The sequence below is a fragment of the Scyliorhinus torazame genome, chromosome 12 (genome assembly GCF_047496885.1).
Source record: "Scyliorhinus torazame isolate Kashiwa2021f chromosome 12, sScyTor2.1, whole genome shotgun sequence".
NCBI classification, from domain to species: Eukaryota; Metazoa; Chordata; class Chondrichthyes; order Carcharhiniformes; family Scyliorhinidae; genus Scyliorhinus; species Scyliorhinus torazame.
Genome location: NC_092718.1, coordinates 18,586,160 through 18,606,398, shown reverse-complemented (window position 1 = coordinate 18,606,398; position 20,239 = coordinate 18,586,160). Strand labels below are relative to the sequence as shown.

The 20,239-nt window shown below is 48.3% G+C and overlaps 1 protein-coding gene across 4 annotated transcripts in view; it reads right to left on the bottom strand.

The window, feature by feature from the left end:
• Positions 1-20,239, bottom strand: part of LOC140387410 (membrane progestin receptor gamma-B-like) — a 162,209-nt gene that overhangs the window by 17,170 nt on the left and 124,800 nt on the right. For 3 of the 4 annotated variants that reach the window (XM_072470491.1, XM_072470490.1, XM_072470492.1), the window contains 4 exons: positions 20,006-20,132; positions 5,825-5,869; positions 3,761-3,857; positions 1,307-1,451 (listed from right to left, as the gene is read on the bottom strand). In XM_072470491.1, the coding sequence (XP_072326592.1) occupies positions 1,307-1,451; positions 3,761-3,857; positions 5,825-5,869; positions 20,006-20,132 (414 nt within the window). The remainder of the gene's footprint in view (positions 1-1,306; positions 1,452-3,760; positions 3,858-5,824; positions 5,870-20,005; positions 20,133-20,239) is intronic. The other variant, XM_072470493.1, reaches the window with a different exon arrangement.

The window sequence follows — 20,239 nt, the reverse complement described above, 5'->3', positions numbered from 1 at the left end:
TGCTCCTTCCTGGATCCTCAAGGGACGGGGCACACTCCTGAGTCTCTCTGCCTCCCACCTACAGCTACCGGGGAAAGAGGACCAAGTTTTGTTTCTTCTGCCTCTCTTACGCTTTGGAAAGAGAAAATGAGGGAACGCCATTGGGAAGGTTCCTTGGTATGGTAGCCCGATCAGCCTTTCCATGTGGGTGCATCATTCGTAGTGCGGCGCGTTTCTGCATCCCTTGGGGTTTATTTATCTCAGGGGAGAGAATGGACAAGCAGTGATAAGTAAGCCTGCCCTAAACTCAGATGTCTTGAAGGAGTGAGTCGAAGCTTGGCAGAAAATATCAGAAATACACTGCTCGCAGTCTAACTTCCAATGTCAATGAATGAAAAACCCATTTGCGATTTACCATGGCAAGTCGTCCAATTCACCGGAGGCACCAGACAATTTGTTGTGGTGGCATGAGGCACTGCTACTCCAGTGTGCCATGCCGTATTGTGGCAGAGTACAGCTGTTAGTGGACATCTACAAATGGTCTCCAGATGTGGGAGAGAGGGAGGGGGAAAATTGAAGAGCTGCACTTTTGCATCACCGAATGGGTGGCCTTCCCATAGTCATGGGGCAGCACGGTAGCACAGTGGTTAGCACTGTTGCTTCACAGCGCCAGGGTCCCAGGCTCGATTCTTGGCTTGGGTCACTGTCTGTGCGGAGTCTGCATGTTCTCCCCGTGTCTGCGTGGGTTTCCTCCGGGTGCTCCGGTTTCCTCCCACAGTCCAAAGATGTGCAGGTTAGGTTAGATTGGCCATGCTAAATTGCCGTTAGTGTCCAAAAAGGTTAGGTGGTGTTACTGGATTACAGGGATAAGATGGAGGCTTAAGTGGGGTGCACTTTCCAAGAGCTGGTGCAGACTCGATGGGCCGAATAGTCTCCTTCTGCACTGTAAATTCTAATTTCTATGGTAGGTTCCACCATCCTTCCTTGGCATAAGGTTGGCATATACCCCAGCTTTAAATCAGCTAGCAAATGGATCCAGAAATTTAAAAACTGTGAACGTAATTGCAAGGGTCATGTTTCTGAACAATGTCACGATGCAGAGCCGTTTCTCACCGAGGTAGTTAAGGTTTCCATTGCCAACACCAGACTTCAAGCATCATTTAAACTCCCGTTCCTCACTCCCATCCTGCCCTTGGTTTTAGACAGACCGAGGGATGGCATCCGGTCCCTGGGGTTGCTGGCACAGGGATGAGTGAGCAACTTAAAGTGTCACTAAGTTAAGGGTGGCGTCGAACTCATAAGATTCCAACCTGTCTCAATTCCTTACCGATATAGTCAAACCTCCCAGGGGCCAGGCGCTCTGGTAAGTGTGTGGCAAACAAGAAGCAAGTTAGGAAGGCAAGTGCCACATGCCTGTAGTGGATAGGGATGGTTTCATTGTGCGCACAGCCATCCCCCGAACAAAGGAACAACTGCACAGAGAAGAAAAATAAAACATAAAATGATTCAGGCACACCGTAATTCATTTAGCGAAATCAATCTAAAATTTCAAAGGATTGAGCTGCAGGTTCCCATAGCACAATCCATTTCAGCTTCATACATTGCGATTTAACAGTTTCCTATCTATATTTGTAATCGACCTTGCATTGTAAAACGTTCCAACATATGATTAACGATAGCACCTAGTAGAAACTTTCAGTTGGCAATAAAATGAAATGAGATTTGGGGTATTATTTGGACACATTTGAACATTTAAATGCACGAATAAACTCACTGCGATAAATTATTGTTCCTGCAAATAAAGTGATGAGTGAGCTGAGATTTTGTGTTTGTTGAAAACCAGTCTTTTCACATAGTTTTTAAGATTTTCTGATTGATGGGGAAAGCGCTTTCTGATTTTGGAAAGATTCCAAGGCTTTGCATCTACACAAAGCGGATGGTGAATCTGGCTGCTATTTATAAAGTAGGTGCTGTTTCCTTCTTACAATGTAACTGAGAATGCTAACTTGGAAATCGCCACACAAAAAAAAACAGAACTTGGTTTAAAAGCTGCTACAGTGAGGGTAGCCTAGGTTCGTAACGGGTGAATGAGAAACTCTTTATTACACAGAGTGGCTGAGGCAAATAGCCTGGAGTTGGGCGACACGGTAGCACTGTGGCTTCACAGCGCCAGGGTCCCAGGTTCGATTCCCGGCTTGGGTCACTGTCTGTGCGGAGTCTGCACGTTCTCCCCGTGTCTGCGTGGGTTTCCTCCAGGTGCTCCGGTTTCCCCCCATAGTCCAAAGATGTGCAGATTCGCTGGATGGGCCAGGCTAAATTGCCCCTTTAGTGTCCAGCATGTGCAGGTTAGGTGGGGTTACAGGAGTAGGGCGGGGGGGGGGGTCTAGGTAGTGTGCTCTTTTCGAGGGTTGGTGCAGTCAATGGGCTGAATGGCTTCTGTCTGCACTGCAGGGATTCTATGTGCGAACCTAGGAGACGAGAGGGAGAAATAGGCGAGGGCAAGTCTAGTTTTTGGGTGAGAAAGTAGCAAAGGGGAAGCAACCAAATTCAGGATGGGGTGTCTCACTCCCAATGTCCTTGAGACGTGTGTCTGCTGCCAAATTGGAAGATAGCAGCTTTCACATGTGCAGGGTGCTTGCCTCAAATATACGCACCTGCTGTAGGTGCCCACCCAAAACCTGTCATAAACTGTATGATGTTTGCACCAGAACCTAGGTCTCTCTTCCTAACAGCACTGTGGGTGTACCTGCACGGGACATACTGCAGCGGTTCAAGGTGGCAGCTCATCTCCACCTTCGCAAGGGCAATTAGGGATGAGAAACAAATGCTGGCTTTGTCAGTGATGTTCACATCCCTTGAAAGACTAAAACAAAAAAGGTCGACGCTGGCGCTCCTTACGAGACTGCACAAGGCCACCAAAAAAAGGTTGATTCACCTTTTTTTATACTTATACTCAACGTGGATTCTGGAGCCTGTAACCTTCTCAGCCCAAGTGTTAGCCAATTAATCCCTCATGGTGGCCTGAAGAGGCAGGTCCCACTCAGACACATTTTCCAAAGGACATGCTGGATAATTATCAGAGGGACTCTGACTTTGCCAAAACTCAGGAGCAGTGAGATTATTTTCAATGTTTCTAAAAATGAATGAAATGAAATGAAAATCACTTATTGCCACAAGTAGGCTTCAAATGAAGTTACTGTGAAAGGCCCCTAGTCGCCACATTCCGGCACCTGTTCGGGGAGGCTGGTACGGGAAATGAACCCGCGCTGCTGGCCTGCCTTGGTCTGCTTTCAAAGCCAGCTATTTAGCCCTGTGCTAAACCAGCCCCTAAAACTAACCTACCTGAGATAAACCAACTCAACAAAGGGTTGGTACTCGTCTTCTTGCTCAGCTACCCAATGCTTTAACTGGGCAAGCTACCAGGAATCAATAACATCATCGCTTAAACATTCAACCTACTGCAACAGTAGTGAACTCGCCTACATTGAGGGCATTTAAAAGTTTATTGGATAAGCATAAGGATGATAATGGCATAGTGTAGGTTAGATGGCTTTTGTTTTTTGACTTCCCATGTCGGTGCAACATCGTGGGCCGAAGGGTCTGTACTGCGCTGTATCGTTCTATGTTCTATGTTCTATGTACTCAAGGTCTTTGTACACTTCCAGAGCTCCAGGAAGGCTACTGGAGGGAGCAATGGAGATGAGAGACACAGCAACTGCTCAGCCAGCTCACTGCCGAATGCTCCTTTTATCATATTGGTTCCACTTGCTCGCGGACTTACCCTATAAAATAGTGGGATGTTATCAAAGAGATATGGGTAAGCAAAGGCCACAATCCGCACCACTTTACTCAGGTTCGGGTGTTCCAGTTCTGGAGATCTGAAACAAGAGCAATGTTTAAGGAAGTTTGCACAAATATCGTTCCGTCTTTTCTCAGGTGAATAAATGCTGGAGAACTGCAGTTGAACAGTGCAGTTCGATCCCGTCCCGCATTTTGGTGCTGCTTTGGCCCAAGTTCAATTCCAATTGCGCTGTACACGCTCACTGAGGAGGTCCCAGCTCGGGTACGCATCTTGTCCAAATGGTCACTTTTTGTATGTGAACTTGGGCAGTGAATATCAATGGGCTGACCCACCATGGGAAGCAGCATGGCCAATTTAGACACCCCCCCCACCCCCAAGAACACAAGGTATTGATTGGGAGTGGAAATTCTGATTGTTTTCGATCTCCCTCATCCAAGCCCCCCTCCTGCCCCCCCCCCCCCCCCCCCCCCTCCCCCTCCCTCACCCCCTCCCTCAACTGCACAATCCTATTATCATCTCCGGTGGAGATCAGAGTCTGGATTCAAAGCTGGGGCCTCTTCGTCCCATGCGGTTCAGCGTCACGCCACACTACGCTGCACACTAAAGCAACAAAATGTTTGAATTCTAAATAAAGGAAATTAGGTTTTCAATCACAATCAACATGAATAGCAACCAAGAGCATAATTTCTTCATCTTCATTCAACATGCGATTGGTCTAGTTCCCAAAGATTAAGCAGCCAAATCCATGCAAAGTAAACATGATTGAGCAACCGTACCAAAGCCCCGAACTCGTTACATCTGACATTCACTAAAGGTTCCCACGACAACATTGAAAGCACAGATGTTTCCCTCTCAAAACAGGCGGGGATATCTTGAGTGGGCCTCCGTGGTTGCCTGCCTGATGGCAGGTGGGCAATGTGAAGCAGATGGTTACAAGGGGCCTAGCAGGGTAGACAGGAAGACAAGTGTCCCCCGAGCTGAGGGGCCAACTACCAGGGGGCATGGATTCAAGGTGATTGGTAGAAGGATTATAGGGGACCTTTTCACCCGGAGAGTGGTGGCCCCTGGAATTCACTGCCTAAGCTGGTGGTTGAGGCCAAAACGCTCGACTCATTTAAAACGTACCTGGATCTGCGTCTGACGTGCTGGAACCTGCAAGACCAAGTACCAGTTGCTGGAGAGTGGGATTAAAATGAACGGCTAGGTTTTTTCTGCTCAGCCACGATGGGCTGAATGGCCTCTTTCTGCCCTGTAACCTTTCTGTGGTTCTAGTGCGTAAGTATTATTCCCTCTCACGGCCACCACGCCACAAAACCCCCCCTTCCCCTCACTCCTGGTGGTGTTGACATCTCATCGATCTACAGGCCCACTGGTTCATGTAACCTTCAGGGATTCTACCCTTGGGCCATCCGATATATGTGGGTCTAGTCAATGGGGGTATGTGAAGCATGTTCAACAATGTAGGAAGAGGCTAATCCAGTCTTCAGTTGGGGTCTCACAGGCTGGGTGGCAGGAATCACAGTCAGAGACAGTGAGGTCAATAAACCTTATCATAGCCCTGGCTGAGATCAGAAGATCAAGAATCAAACTTGGTTCCTTCCTGTCTCTGCGGTTTCAAGAGCTGAAATGGGAATGTGGTTTGGGCGTCCGCACTATGGCGAGCATATCTTGAGAGAGGATCGGGAGTAGGGTGGAAACCGAATGAACACCCACCCGAGATGTTTCGCTACAAATTGTCATTGCTATTGTGAAGAGACGCTAGTGCAGATAAGAAAAATCACCTCAAACTGCAGAAGAGCGAATGTAAGAACGACATAGCCAAGCAGGATAGGGCACAAAATAAAATTAAGCATTGCCATTTTCACATCGGAACATGCATCCCATGACCCTGTCTGTGCCATTTCAATGCAGGGGTTGACCTGTTTAACACAGCGTTAAAATAGCACAGGGCAAGCTGGGAACAGGCACATTAAAAACATCCACACAAGAGGAGTGCTGATCAGCATTTCAACCCTATTGGCTTTTCGCTCTTTTCTCATTTACCTTTCCATGATGTTGAAGTTATAATGGATGAAAGGCAGGCCAAGCCTGTGGCGAGGTGACCAGAGCAGGGAAGGAAATGGCAGGTTTAGTAAGGATTAGTAAGGAAGCAATTGGAAGTAGCAGCATGTTTACATACACAACACAAGTGGGGAGAGAAGACCTCAAAGCACCGGCACTGTCATGCAAACCAGATCTACGTGAAGAGACATTTAGCAAACCTTCCTTCATTTGTTCCTCACACACAATGTCAACAATGCATCAGAGGTAGCCCTCTGACTCAAGTTAGAAGTTGCTGGTTCAAATCCCACTTCAGCATGTCGCCCATGCTTGCATTTCAGGGCACGACTGAGATAGCGGTCCCGCACTGTCGGAGGCGTTACCTTCTTGGAGTCACGTCTGCCCCCTCAGGTGAATGTAAAGATCCCATGAAGCTATTTGAAGAAGAGCAGGGGAGTTAACCCCAGTGTCCCAGGCCTGTACCTATCCCTCAACCAAAATCCAGATCCTCACAAAATGTGAGCCTTTGCACAAAGCATTGAGGCAGCAGCAACGGGCTGGTGAAAATCAACCCTGGTATCTTCTTAACTAAATCACAAGCAGGTTTCAACTTCAGTGAGAAAATAGATTAACAAAATCTTCACAAGCCGAATGATCACATGCAGCTTCCAGAGAAATTTCCAGGCTGACAAAATGTGATTCCTTTCCTCCATGGTTGTGTATTTTTAGAGCAGTCACATTGTGACAATAATGCAGCAATAGTGATTTATCAATGGGAATAAAAAAACTTCCCTCTGATGTGAGCTTTGAATTGGAAGGAATTTTTAAAATATATAAAGCTCGGTGTGAGGTACTATTCTAAAGTATTTCGACTCGATTCTAATGATTCCTGTTGAAAAATGCCAATAGTGCAATGAAAATAGAAGTTGGTGGATAAATAACCCAAACCTGGCAGCACCTGGAACTGTGATCAAAGGCAATGAGCACAGAGTTGGAAGCAATCAAACGGCCACACCGCGCCCGAAAAGCAGCTCGCCGCGGCGCAGGGTGGCCAAAGAGAACCAGGAGAGCCCCTTCCCGGGATCTACCCGGCTCACCGTGACTTGCGAGATCCAATGCGCTCTTGCCACACGTTGCGATGTGAATCCCGGCCACAGAATGCGCGGGATCGCTTTTTGTCAAATCTGCATATTAGAGCGAGGCAGTTAGCGTTCGGGCTGTGGGGGCGGTCGGAGATTATTGGAGATCGGGACCCTATTTAAAGATGTCGTCCCAATCTCTCGCTGCAATGGTGAGTTCCGCGCGAGCGGAGCTCCCCATTGTAAAAAACGGGGCTATGTGCGGCCTCGGCCCCGCCTTTCCTGTTCAGGCCCCTTATTCAACGCGAGTCGCATTGAATACCCATGTGTTTCTCCACACTGCGAGCGTCGGGAAACACGCGGCTAAATGCGCTCGCGACGGGACTTTGTTCCCTTTTGGGAGAATCGTGTCTGTTAACCTCGTCCTGTCTCTTATCAGAAACGTAGAGAGCTGCGCTGTATTTCCAGTTCCTTCTGCTTTAAAGTTGATTTTAGACATAGTGGAAAAGTATTTTCGAGGCACCCCTTCAGTCCGGGCAGAGTGCAGTACCATAATCAGCCAGTAGATGTTGCCATTTCCTAATAGCCCTTAGTGGATAGAATGTGGAACTTGTTAGCACTTGGAGTGATTGAGCTGAACAAATGCATGTACGGGGAATTTAGCCAGACACTCAGTAGAATAGAAGGGCATGTGGCAGGGTGAGATGAAGTAAGTTGACAGGAAGCTTGAGTTCAGCGTTAACAACAGCATAGTTGAAAGGTCTGTCCTGTGTTGTAAATTCAATGCAAAACCATATTATGACATTTAAGGTGAGATGCTGACGAAACAGGCCGTTAATGGTCACAAGAAAGATATTAATCACAGAAAAAAAATTCTCAATTACTATTTCCTCGGCAACAGCATTTGGGGTTGGAGTTCAAGTTGTGGTGTGGTACTCAATTGCTCTCATTTTTCAACACTCCCCCTGCTTCCCTCTGAGGCCGGTCACGCCTCCGGGCACCAGCAGTTTGCGCTGCACTCGGGGCATATTCAACTGCACAAGCCATTGCATCCTGACATCCACACACATGCGGGGCGGAATTCTCCGCAATCGGCACGATGTCCGCCGACTGGCGCCAAAAACGGCGCAAATCAGTCCGGCATCGCGCCGCCCCAAAGGTGTGGAATCCTCCGCATCTTGAGCGGCCGAGCCCTCACCTTGAGGGGCTAGGACCGCGCCGGACTGATTTCCGCCCCGCCAGCTGGCGGGAAAGGCCTTTGGTGCCCCGCCAGCTGGCGCGGAAATGACTTTGCCGGGCAGCGCATGCGCGGGAGCGTCAGCGGCCGCTCACGGCATCCCCGCGCATGTGCAGTGGAGGGGGTCTCTTCCGCCTCCGCCATGGTGGAGACCGTGGCGAAGGCGGAAGGAAAAGAGTGCCCCCACGGCACAGGCCCGCCCGCGGATCAGTGGGCCCCGATCGTGGGCCAGGCCACCGTGGGGGCACCCGGCGGGGGGGTCGGAGAATCCCACCCGCGGTTTCCACCCGCGATCGCAGGGCAGCCAGCAGGGTGGAAACATCCAGCTGACTTTCTTCACAACATCTCTTGACACAACACTCTTCAGGTAATTACAAAAACAAAAAACAAACGACGGTAATAATCCTGAAAGCGTTGCCGGCAGCAGTGCTACATGCAGGGTAAGGGACACATAAAGCTGCGAATGTGATTATGGTGACGCCACAGAATCATTTCAGGCAACACGCCAGGAAAAGCGGAGAACCCTGGCCTTTAGGGTGCAGAAATCGGGATGACAAATCTGTCAGCAAGTTTGGGATCATTTAGTTTTTCTCCAATTTCAGCATGGTTAAAAATGTAATTGGTAAATCTCAAGAGTTTTCGTGACAAATAATTGAAGAGGAAAGACCTTTTCAAGAACACTGCATTTTGGGCTTGATGGTTAAATAAGGAAAAGGCATGGCACAGGTACTCTGCTGAACTTGCTGTTTCATCACATGCACAGTTCAAGTTTGGGTATGGTTAATCTTAGATAAGGTTCATCTTTGGTACGTCCATGTTTGAGTTGGAATATTTGGCAGATTTCATGTTTGGTATGGATTATTTTTGGGTATGGTTACCGTTGGATATGGCTACCTTTGATATGGTTATCTTTGGGTATGGCTATCTTTGGGTATGACTCTCTTTGGATATGGCGGGCAGCACGGTGGCACAGTGGTTAGCACTGCTGCCTCACGGCGCCGAGGTCCCAGGTTCGATCCCGGCTCTGGGTCACTGTCCGTGTGGAGTTTGCTCATTCTCCCTGCGTTTGCTTGGGTTTCGCCCTCACAACCCAAAGATGTGCAGGGTAGGTGGATTGGCCACGCTAAATTGCCTCTTAATTGGAAAAAAATGAATTGGGTACTCAGAATTTATGGCAAAAAAAAATCTTTGGATATGGCTATCTTAGACTGGGTTGCTGTTTGAGTGTGTTTCACGTTTTGGTGTCCTTCACTGGGGGTCATGTTTTGTTGCTGTTCATGGTTCGTTGATGTTTGTTTGGGAGGAGGTTGGAGTTAGGGTTAAGGGCTCACATTTGTGGGTGGTTTGCGTTTGCATAGGGATCATATGTGTGTGCTCTTTGTTTTTACGCTGGGTTCATTTTTTTTGATGCAGGCCATGTGTTTGTTGGGTTCATGTTTCAACAGGTTTCAGTTTTGGGTACGGCTCCTGCTTGCGTTCGCTCCCCTGTCTTACACCACAACATGAAGATCCCAGAGGAACAGCTTGGGAGCAATGAATCATGATAATTATTTAAGCTGCATTACCATCATAGCACAACGCTAAAATTACCTTGACTTTCAATGTATTCTTATAAAGTCAATGTGGCCGCAATAGTGACCTTTAACATAGTAAAATGTCCCAAGGCACATTTTACAGAACCAATATCAAACTGAGTCACATAAGGAGATCAGGACAGAGCACCAAAAACTTGGTCAATGAGATAGGAAGAATAGAGGTCAAGAAGTTTAGGGAGGAAATTCCAGATCTTAGGGATATGGCAGCTGAATGCATGTTGATCATTAATGAAGCAAATAAATTCAGGGATGTCCAGGAGGACAGAATTAGAGGAGGAATATTGATAATTGGAGGATAGATATCTTGGGAGGTTTGGAGGAGGTTACAGAAATAGGACGTTCATTGGCGTGAACAAGTTGTCATGTGAGAGTACCTTTAAGACATGGATGTTTAAGCAATGTACCTTTAAGAAAACAGTGATGTCAGAGAGTAGGTAGAGCGGAGGTCAGGTCAGTCATTTTGCAGTTTAGTTTTGCAGTTTGGAGGAAAAGAGCTGGGTGTGTGTCTGTGTTTTGCAGTGAGCTGGATCTCTGCCATGAAAAACTATCTCTGCATCATTTGGGTGATTTAAACTTATAATAGTGAAGCCTTTAACCTGATGTGATTTTGTTTAAAGGTGTTAGGTCTCTTGGAAGTTTGAAGGAACATTTTAAGGAATTATTTACTGTTGCAATATTTTCTGAGTTATCTTTGAAGTACGGGGTGTTAAGAGATCCAATGTTTATTTACGATGTTAAGTTGAGTTCATGGAATAAACAGTGTTTTGTGTTTAAAAACCCACGTGTCCATAATTGTAATCCCACACCTAGGGAAAAAGCCGTGTGCTAGGAAAAGCAGCAAATCCATTAAAGGGAGAGGTTGGTTGAACTCCATGATACATTTTGGGGTTCTGAAAACGACTCGCCCATAACAAAGTTAAGAGGTGGCTTAGTCCGGAAGCAGGTCAGAAATGATGTAAATCGCTAGAAGATGCAATGCCAACTAGTGGGAACAATTGGGGTTAAGCACTAAAAATATCCTTTTCAGTTTTATCCATGCAGTCATAGAATTTACAGTGCAGAAGGAGCCATTTGGCCCATCGAGTCTGCACCGGCTCTTGGAAAGAGCACCCTACCCAAGTTCAACACCTCCACCCTATCCCCATAACCCAGTAACCCTACCCAACACTAAGTGCAATTTTGGACACCAAGGGCATTTAGCATGGCCAATCCACCTAACCTGCACATCTTTGGACTGTGGGAGGAAACCGGAGCACCCGGAGGAAACCCACGCACACACGGGGAGGATGTGCAGACTCCGCACAGACAGTGACCCATGATAACCTAAAAACACAATCCAGAATGTTTCCATTTGCGGAGAAGGTGAAAGGCAGTGACTAATGAATCCACCAAGAAATGCAGGTGAAACCTCTTTACCCAGCCTCTGGTGAGACTGTGGAACCCACTACCAGAGGGAGTGGTTGAAGTGAATAGGTTAGATGCAGTTAAATGGGCAGCTAGATTAGTAGAAGAGGGTGAAAGGAATAGGAGGGGAAGCAAACGGGTTTGAATAATGTAGGGTCAGAAGAGGTTTGAGTGAAGCTTAAACATCAGCGTGCACCAGTTGTGCCAAGTGGTCTGCTTCTGCACTGGAATTTCCATGGTTACCTATCTAAATGGGGGGTTCCAAACCTGATCAATAGGACACCTTCGTGGTTGCCTTGCTTGGTAACCCGTGGTACGTTTCCCCAGGGACCAGAGAGGTCCATGTCTGGATGGCTTTGTACATTCACATAGGCACGCCTTTGAGGGTGTTTTTCTGTAACTGCCCAGGCTGTGGACTCTTTATGTCATCCCTAAATAGGGCTGGTTCCACCTGAAATAACGTTGCTTTACAAGAAGCGTCATGAGAGAGAGAGAGAGAGAGAAAGAGGGAGAGAGGCAGAGACAGAGAGGGAGAGGCAGAAAGAGAGTGAGAGACAGTGAGAGAGAGAGATAGATTGAGAGAGAGGGATTGAGAGAGCGAAAGAGAGATTGAGAGACAGAGAGATTGAGAGGCAGAGAGATTGAGAGGCAGAGAGAGAGAGTATCAGAGAGTGTGATCGAGAGGCAGAGAGAGACTGAGAGAGCAACAACGCGTCAGAGTGAGAGAGAGGCAAAGATTGAGAGGGAGGGTAAGAAAGAGGGTGAATGTGAGTGTGACTGAGTGAGAGAGTGAGTGAATGAGTCAGTGAGAGAGAAAGAGAGCGAGAGAGGGTGTGAGTGAGAGTGAGAGAGAATGTGAGTGAGGGTGTGTGAGAGAGAGAAAGAGAAGTAGGAGAAAGAGAGGGTGAGAGAGAGAAAGATTGAAAGAGAGAGAGAGAGCAAGAGAGAGTGAGAGAGGGAGAAAATGAGAGTGCGAGAGAGAATGAGAGTGCAAGGGTGAGAGCAAGATACTGGGAGTGAGTGAGTGAGAGTGAGAGAGTAAGAGAGAAAGTAAGAGAGTGATGAGCAAGTGAGAGTGAGAGAGAGTGAGGGTCAGTGAGAGAGACAGAGACAGCGATAGAGAAAGCGAGTGTGAGTGAGCAAGAGAATGGGAGAGAAATTGAGCGACTGATTGAGAGTGGATGTGTGACAGAGTGAGGGTATGTGAGAGATTGATAGAGGGTGTGAGAGAGAGAGAGACAGGGAGGGAGAAGGTGAGAGAGAGAGATTGAAAGAGGGAGAGAGCAAGAGCAACACATTGAGAGAGTGGGAGAAAGTGGGGGGAGAGAGAGAGCGTGAGAGGAGTGTGAGCGAATGATTGAGTGAGAGAAACATTGAGTGAGAGAGATAGAAAGAGAGTGAGGGTAAGCAAGAGAGAGTGTGAGAGTGAGGGAAAGTGAGAGAGGGTGTGTGTGAGAGAGTGGGCATGTAAGAGAGTGAGAGGGTGTGTGAGAGGGAGGGTGTGAGAGAGAAAGTTAGAAGGTATGAGAATGAATGGGACAGAGAGAGAGAGAGAAAGGGGTCCAGTGTAATGGGTAGGTGTGAGTGTATAATAAGGAATTTAGTCTTGGCTTTCTAATTACACCATAACCACAAAGTGAAACAGTTTATGAAAATCAACTGAAGCCAGGGATTGAATTACAGCTTCGTAATCAGACTCAGCCCAGCCATCTGGCGTATTTTCCTTCCTTTCACAATATACTCTAACGGAATGTCAAATAAAAAAAGAAATCAGTGTAACGGGCTGGGCCGCAGCTGTGAACGTTCAGCCTGTGAGAAGGCCACAATGCTGTAATGACTATACGGCAATCATCTGATCTGCTATATTGAAGAGGAACCCTCATGAGGGAGAAAGGAATAGAAGTGAATTCTGACGGGGTTAGGTGAAGTCGGAGTAATCGGGTCGGAAGCATCGACAATAGCACTGCCGACATGGGCCGAATGGTCTGTTCTGTGCTGTACATTTCCGCAATGTTGAAGTGAGGCACAGGGTAGAATAATAATAAAATAATTTGTTCCAAATATGGACAAAAGAGTTGAGGTTCAGCAAGACTGCCCTTGAAGTCAAAACAGCATTAGAGTGAGTGTGACTTCTGTGATGAATGTAAGAAATTGTCAGGTTTTTTTATTTTATTGCAATAATGTTATTAAAACCTGGGTTAAGATGCATACAGACAGTGGGCGCGATTCTCAGAACTCGTTGCAACCCTGGCACGGCCAAGGTGCCCAGGTGGCAGTGTCAAGGTGCCAGGCTGGCAGTGCCTGGGTGCACAGGTGAGAGGTTGGCACTGCCAGGGGTCATCCGAGGGAGCCTTGCCACTCGGAGGGGGGTGAGTGGGAGTTCCTGAGGCCTCCCTCGGTTTCGGGGTGAGGGGGAGGTCAATAAAACGGGGGTGGGGGGTGGGGGATGCTGAATGGGGAGTGGGGAATGGTTGGGGCCGCCAGACAAAATTGTCCCCCAATCTGCGAGCAGCCTTTCCTGCAGGAAATCCCTCCAAGCGGCGCCCATGGAGAGAAACATCCCTGGGGCCAAAAAGACCGGCAAAGTGCCGTTGGATAGTAGGATTTTCTTGGCACTGCAGCCGGCAAAAAACAGCCCATTAAACATGGCTGACAGCAGACTTTAGCTTCTGTCCACTGAATCATGCCAAGTATGTCTGCTAAAGCTGTGATTAAGGAGTCGTAGAAGTCAGGTCACCATTAATTTTTTCAGGTGAAGTGTTCGAGAACCATTGACTTGTTTACAGCTAGCTACCTAATGGGATATTGTTTACGTTTAAAGGACAACTGGGGTGTAATATTAATAATAATAATTTTTATTAGTGTCACAAGTAGGCTTACATCAACACTGCAATGAAGTTACTGTGAAAAAGATAATTTATGACGGGTGTTGTGTTTGGTCTTAGCTAAACAGGTCATGGGGCATCTTGTGGGAGGAGATAGAAGAATGCCTTACTCTTTGGGCACAGATGATGTAAATAAGGGGAGAAGCCAGGTCTGTCTGCAAAAGGTAGCTACTCCTCGGATTTGAATCTGAACAGAGGTGTTTTGATTTTGGTCCTGAAATGTTCTCTTTCCAAAGATCCTGAACAGAGAAAAGGAAGTAAAAAAACCTGTTAACTTTACTCTTTGAGTGGTATTTGTACTGCATTGGTCAGCTTAATTGGAATATAGTGGCAGGTTTAGGAAGGAAGTAAAAGTTTCTTCTTTTACTTAAGAATTGCTGTAACTATTAATTGTAAAGCTATTTCTCTGTTGTTAATGTGGTTAATTCTGTGTTTAAATTAAAGTTTGTTTTGACATAAAAGATACCTATTGGTCAGTGTTATCACTCCTGTGGTTGCGGTAACCTTCCCTCACTGTTTTACAAATAGTCGAGGTCTTGTCCGGGATTCTAAAAATCAAGGCGCCCTCGTAAAACTAGAGTCAATGGGAATTGGGGGAAAACTCCCCGCTTGTTGGAGTCATAACTGGCCCAAAGGAAGATGGCTGTGGATGTTAATTATTTCAGTTACACGACATCACTGCAGGGGTTCCTTGGGGTAAGGCTCAGTCCCAATTACTTTCAGCTGCTTCATCAATGACCTACTCCCCATCATATAGTTCAGAAGTGGGGATGTTCGCTGATGACTGCACAATGTTCAGCACCACTTGTGACTCCTCAGATAATGAAGCAGTCCATGTCCAATTGCAACAAGACCTGGACAATATCCAGGCTTGGGCTGACAAGTGGCAAGTTACATTCATGCCACACAAGTGCCAGGCAATGACCATCTCCAACAAGAGAGAATCCAACCATCGCTCCCTTGACATTCAATGGCATTACCATCACTGAACCCCCTCTATTAACATCCTGGGGCTTACCATTCACTAGAAACGGAACTGGACTAGCCATATAAATACTGGGGCTATAAGAGCAGGTCAGAGTTTGGTAAATCTGCAGAGAGCAACTCATCTCCTGAGTCCCCAAAGCATGTCCACCATCTGGAAGGTGCAAGTCAGGAGTGTCATGGAATACCCTCAACCTGCCTGGATGGATGCATCTGGAACACTCAAGAAGCTCAACACAATCAGGACAAAGCAGCCCGCTTGATTGGCACCCAATCCACCAACTTCAACCTGACAACTCCAGGGCAACCCTGCAGGGCTTTGGTACAGTGTCAGGTAGATCAATTGGTAACATATTCACCTCAGAACCTCCGAGTTCAAGTCCCAATCCAGGGCGTAAGCCCAACAATCAGTACTGCGGAACGGCTATTAAATGAAAGCCATCATAGTCCCCAAGGATCATAGGCTGCTCTCCCCTTTTGAGTGGTAATTTGGTGGTAATTTAACCTGAGGGTCACCACACCTCTGGCAAGGGGGCAAGGATGAAAAGGTGGGGCCTTTGCGAATAACCTCAGCCAGTGCGGGAATTGAACCCACGCTGCTGGCGTCGCTCCGCAACACGAACCAGCCGTCCAACCAACTAAGCTAACCGACCCCCACTGAGGGAGTACTGCATTGTCAGGAGTGCAATATTTGGATGAAATGTTAAACTGAATTTCCTGGCGTGGGTGGATGTAAAAAAAAACCCTTGGCACTATTTCGACGAAGAGTAGAGGAGTTCTTGGTCAGTATTCCTCCCCCAGTCAACATCATGGAAAAAACAGAATACGTGGCCATTATCGCATTGCGGTTTGTGGGATCTGGCTGTGTGCAAATTGGCTGCCGCATTTCCTATAATATAACAGTGGTGACACTTCAGAAAGTCCTTCGTTGACTACAAAATGCTTTGAGACAATTGTGAAACACGCTACATAAGTGCAAGTCTTTCATTCTTTTCAACCCTAGTCTAGGAGCTCGCCAGGAAAGACAGATGAGGTATCAACAGGGTTGTCCGGACTTGTGGAACGCTACCCCAACCAGATCCAGTGCCATCAGCAAATAAACGGGAGAGAAAATAAAAAAAAAGTGGAAGAGGCTCCTGAAGTCAGGAAGTTACATTCCAATTTTAGTCAGCAAAATAGTTTGGCAACGAGGGTGAGCTGGTGGCATTTTCTGCCATCATCTTTATTTTTAATTTATTCATCAGACATGGCCATTTCCAGCAAGGCGATCGGGCATTCATTGTCCATCACTTTACGCCCTTGAGAAGGTGGCGAGCCACCTTTTTGAATACAGCTGAGCGGCGAGCTCGGGCATTGCAGAGGTCAGTTAGGGGTCAGCCATACTCGCCTGGGTCTCAGTCACTTATAATCACAGACCAGGTAAGGACGGAAGTTGTTCCTCCCTGAGAGGACGTTATTGAACCCGGATAGGTGTTTTGCTGCGTTTAAACAGTCACCTTTACTGGCACTAGCCCGTTTGTTCCTGATTATTAATTATTCAATTGAATTTTAATTTCCCCACTTGTCACAGGGGAGATTTGAACTCGGACCTCCCAGTTTATCAATCAGATCTCTGGATTATTGGTATAATCTCTTTGCGACCATTCGCCATCAAATCAGTGATACAAATAAGGCAAGGACCAGCGAGCAGAGGGTCAATGTCACCTGGAACATTCACAAGGATTCTCATAGATTATAGACGTTTGCAGCACAGATGGAGGCCCATCGTGTCCATGCCGGTCAACAAAGATCTGACTACTCTCATCCCATTTTCCAGAGCTTGGTCCTTAGCCCTGGAGGTTACGGCAGCACAAGTGAACAGGCTGGTTTAGCACACTGGGCTAAATCGCTGGCTTTTAAAGCAGGCCAGCAGCACGGTTCAATTCCCATACCAGCCTCCCCGAACAGGCGCCGGAATGTGGCGACTAGGGGCTTTTCACAGTAACTTCACTGAAGCCTACTTCTGACAATAAGCGATTTTCATTTCATTTCATCTAAATACTTGTTAAATGTTACGAGTGTTTCTGATTGAACCTCCCTTGCAGGCCGTGAGTTCTAGACGCCCACCACCCTCCAGGTGAAAACGTTTCTCTTTGACTCCCCTCTTAGTCTTCTACCTCTTACCATAAATCTGTGGCCCCAGGTTATTGACCCCTCTACTAATGGAAAAAGTACCTTCCTATCAACTCTATCTATTCCACTTATAATCTTATACGCCTCTATCAGGTCCCCTGTCAACCTTCGCTGCTCCAAGGAAAACAGCCTCCCAGCCTATTCAATCTTTCCTCATAGCTCAGACCCTCCGGCCCAGGAGCATCCTGGTAAGTCTCCTCTGCACCCTCTCCAGTGCAATCACACCCTTCCTATAATGTGGTGACTAGAACTGCACGCAGTACTCCAGTTGTGGCGTAACCAGCATTTTACAGTTCCATAATAACCTACCTGCTCTTGTACTCTATACCTCGGCTTATAAAGGCAAGTATACCAAAACCACCTTATTCTCCTACCCTGCCACTTTCACGGATCTGTGGAAAAGCACGCCAAGGTCCCTATGATCTTCAGTATTTTCCAGGGTCCTACCACTCATAGTGTAATCCTTTGCCTTGCTGGCCCTTCCCAAGTGCATTACCTCACATTTTTCTGGGTTGAATTCTATTTGCCACTTCTCTGCCCACTTGATCAGTCTATTGATATCCTTCTCCAGTTTACGGCTATCCCCCTCATTATTTACCACACTACCAATTTTCGGGTCATCTGTGACCTTCTTGATCATATCCCCTACATTTAAGGACAAATCATTGATGTATGTCGTGTTATGTGGACTGGCCGAAGTGAATGATGAACTACAGAACATCTAGTTTAAATAATTTATTATAAAACAACTGCGTGATAAGATAACTAGGATAAATAAAATAATAAACTACCATCACTAATTAACTATTGTGGAGCTACTGCAAAATACGTCTATCCTCCAGCACAACCTACTCCCAACTCCCAGACTACCGGGTCACGGGTGGATTTACACTGCCACCTAGTGGTCGGAGGTCGTGCATAACATTATGTGCAAACTTGCTTTATGCATATCATCGCGATGTACACCACAGATAACAAGGGCCCCAGTATCGAGCCCTGCGGAGCTCCATTGGAAGCAGACTTCCAGCCACAGAAGCTTCCCTCTACCATCCGGCTCTGCTTCCTGCCTCTCAGCCAATTTGGGATGCAATGTGCCATTTTGCCTTGGATCCCATGGGCCCTTACTTTCTTGACCAGTCTGCTATGAGGGGCCTTTTGTGCACACCACTTGACCAGGCATTCTGCCACTGTTACTGCGGGAGATTGGGAAAACCCCACCAGCAATCCGCCTTGTATAATTAGGGCCAGTGTGATCAGGGTCAAACTAAGGGGGCTGGATTCTCTGCACCCCGACGACGAAATTGAGTTCAGCGATGGGGCGGAGAATCCAGTTTCCCCGCATGAAATCGGGACCGCCACCAGTTCAGCGATTCTCCGCCCCCCGAAAAGTGGCGTATTTGGGGGGTACGCCACGCCGATTATCCTCGACCCGCGGCCATTGCCTGAGGCCCGCACCGCTATTCTCCGCCCCCGACCGGCCGAAGTCCCGACGGCGTATTCCTAACATGGTCCCAGCCGTTCGGGAAACTCACGAGGCGGCTGCGGACTCAGTCTGCGGCTGCCATGGTCGGGGGCGGGCCGATTGGAGGACAGGGGGGCCTCATATGGGACTGGGCCTTTATTGTGCGGACGACCCGGGCACTATTTCCGCGGTCCAGCTCCGCGGTCTGAGTCCGCCATGGAGCACGGTGCGGCCGTTGGAGGCTGCCGTTGTGCGAATGCGCAGCCTCCGACCTGGAAGAGCGGGGGGCCGTATCGGCAGCTGAAGCTGCGAGCTTCACGACAGCTGCCTGCTAGCCCCCTGCAAGGCTGTGAACCTGTGGCCTTTTGACGGCAGTTGTTCTGGCATAAAAGGCCACAGGTGCGGAGGGGGCTAGGCCCGCCCGGAGTGGTTTGCGCCCCGCCAGCCGGCGGGAAAGGGGCTTGGTGCCATGGCAACCGGCGGCGGAGGGCCTCTGCCGGCCGGCATGAGTCAGCGCATGCATGGGAGCGCCAGATCCCCGCGCATGCGCAGAGGCCTTCGCTTCCGCACCGGGAATGGCGGAGGACCAGAGCCTCCGGTGCGGAAGGATAGAGTGCCCCCAGGGCAGAGGCCCACCCGCGGATCGGTGGGCCCCGATCGCGGGCAAGGCCACCGTGTGGGCACCTCCCGGGGCCATATCCCCCCACGCCCCCCCAAGAACCCCGGAGGCCGCCTGTGCCGCCAGGTCCCGCCGGTAAGGGACCTACTCTAATTTAGGCCGGCGGGACTGGCAAAGAACGGGCGGGATTTCGGCCCATCACGGGCCTGAGAATTCCTGGAGCCCCGGGGCCCATTGAGTCGCGCCGGTCCCCGCCATTCTCCGAGGCGGGCGGCACGACTCACGCCAGGGCAATCTTTGGGGGGTGGGAGAATTTGGAGGACGGCGGGGGCAGGATTCACGCCGGCCCCCGGCGATTCTCCGACTCGGCGGGGGGGGTCGGAGAATCCCGGCCATAGTTCCTGAAATGGAGAATCCAGCCCTGGAGCTTTCATACAACTCGGGACACAGTGAAATTTGGGTCACAGTGTAAATGGGATTAGAGAGTCATTAGGCTCACTACATGAATAGAGTCAGAGTTACAATGTAGTTCGCGTAACCATGAGATTTTGAAAGCAACTATCATAAAATTCTTTTAGGTTCTGACAACTTTGATTCAGTCAATCAGTACCTGTAAGCTAATTCTGTTAACATTATATCAGTAAGCAACATGAGGCCTGTCTCGTGAACCAAACATTGAAGTGGCTTCCTCATCTTGTACCATAAGCAGCTACAAACACGGTGTGATGTTCAGGTAACCCGCCTTACCTGGAATAGCACGATAGACCAGTACAAACAACGGTGTTGAAGACAGCGACTGGTACAAACCACTTGTGGAAGGCGGTGTTGATCCATTTGTCCGGCATGATGTAGGTTGCGTAGACAGTGGCAGAACCTGAGGGGAAAGGGCAGTGGAAAATGTTAAACCGTCATTACGTCTTTCATCAGCACAACTACAAGGGGACAGATTTCCTCAGAGCATCTCGTCGAAGGTAACCTCTG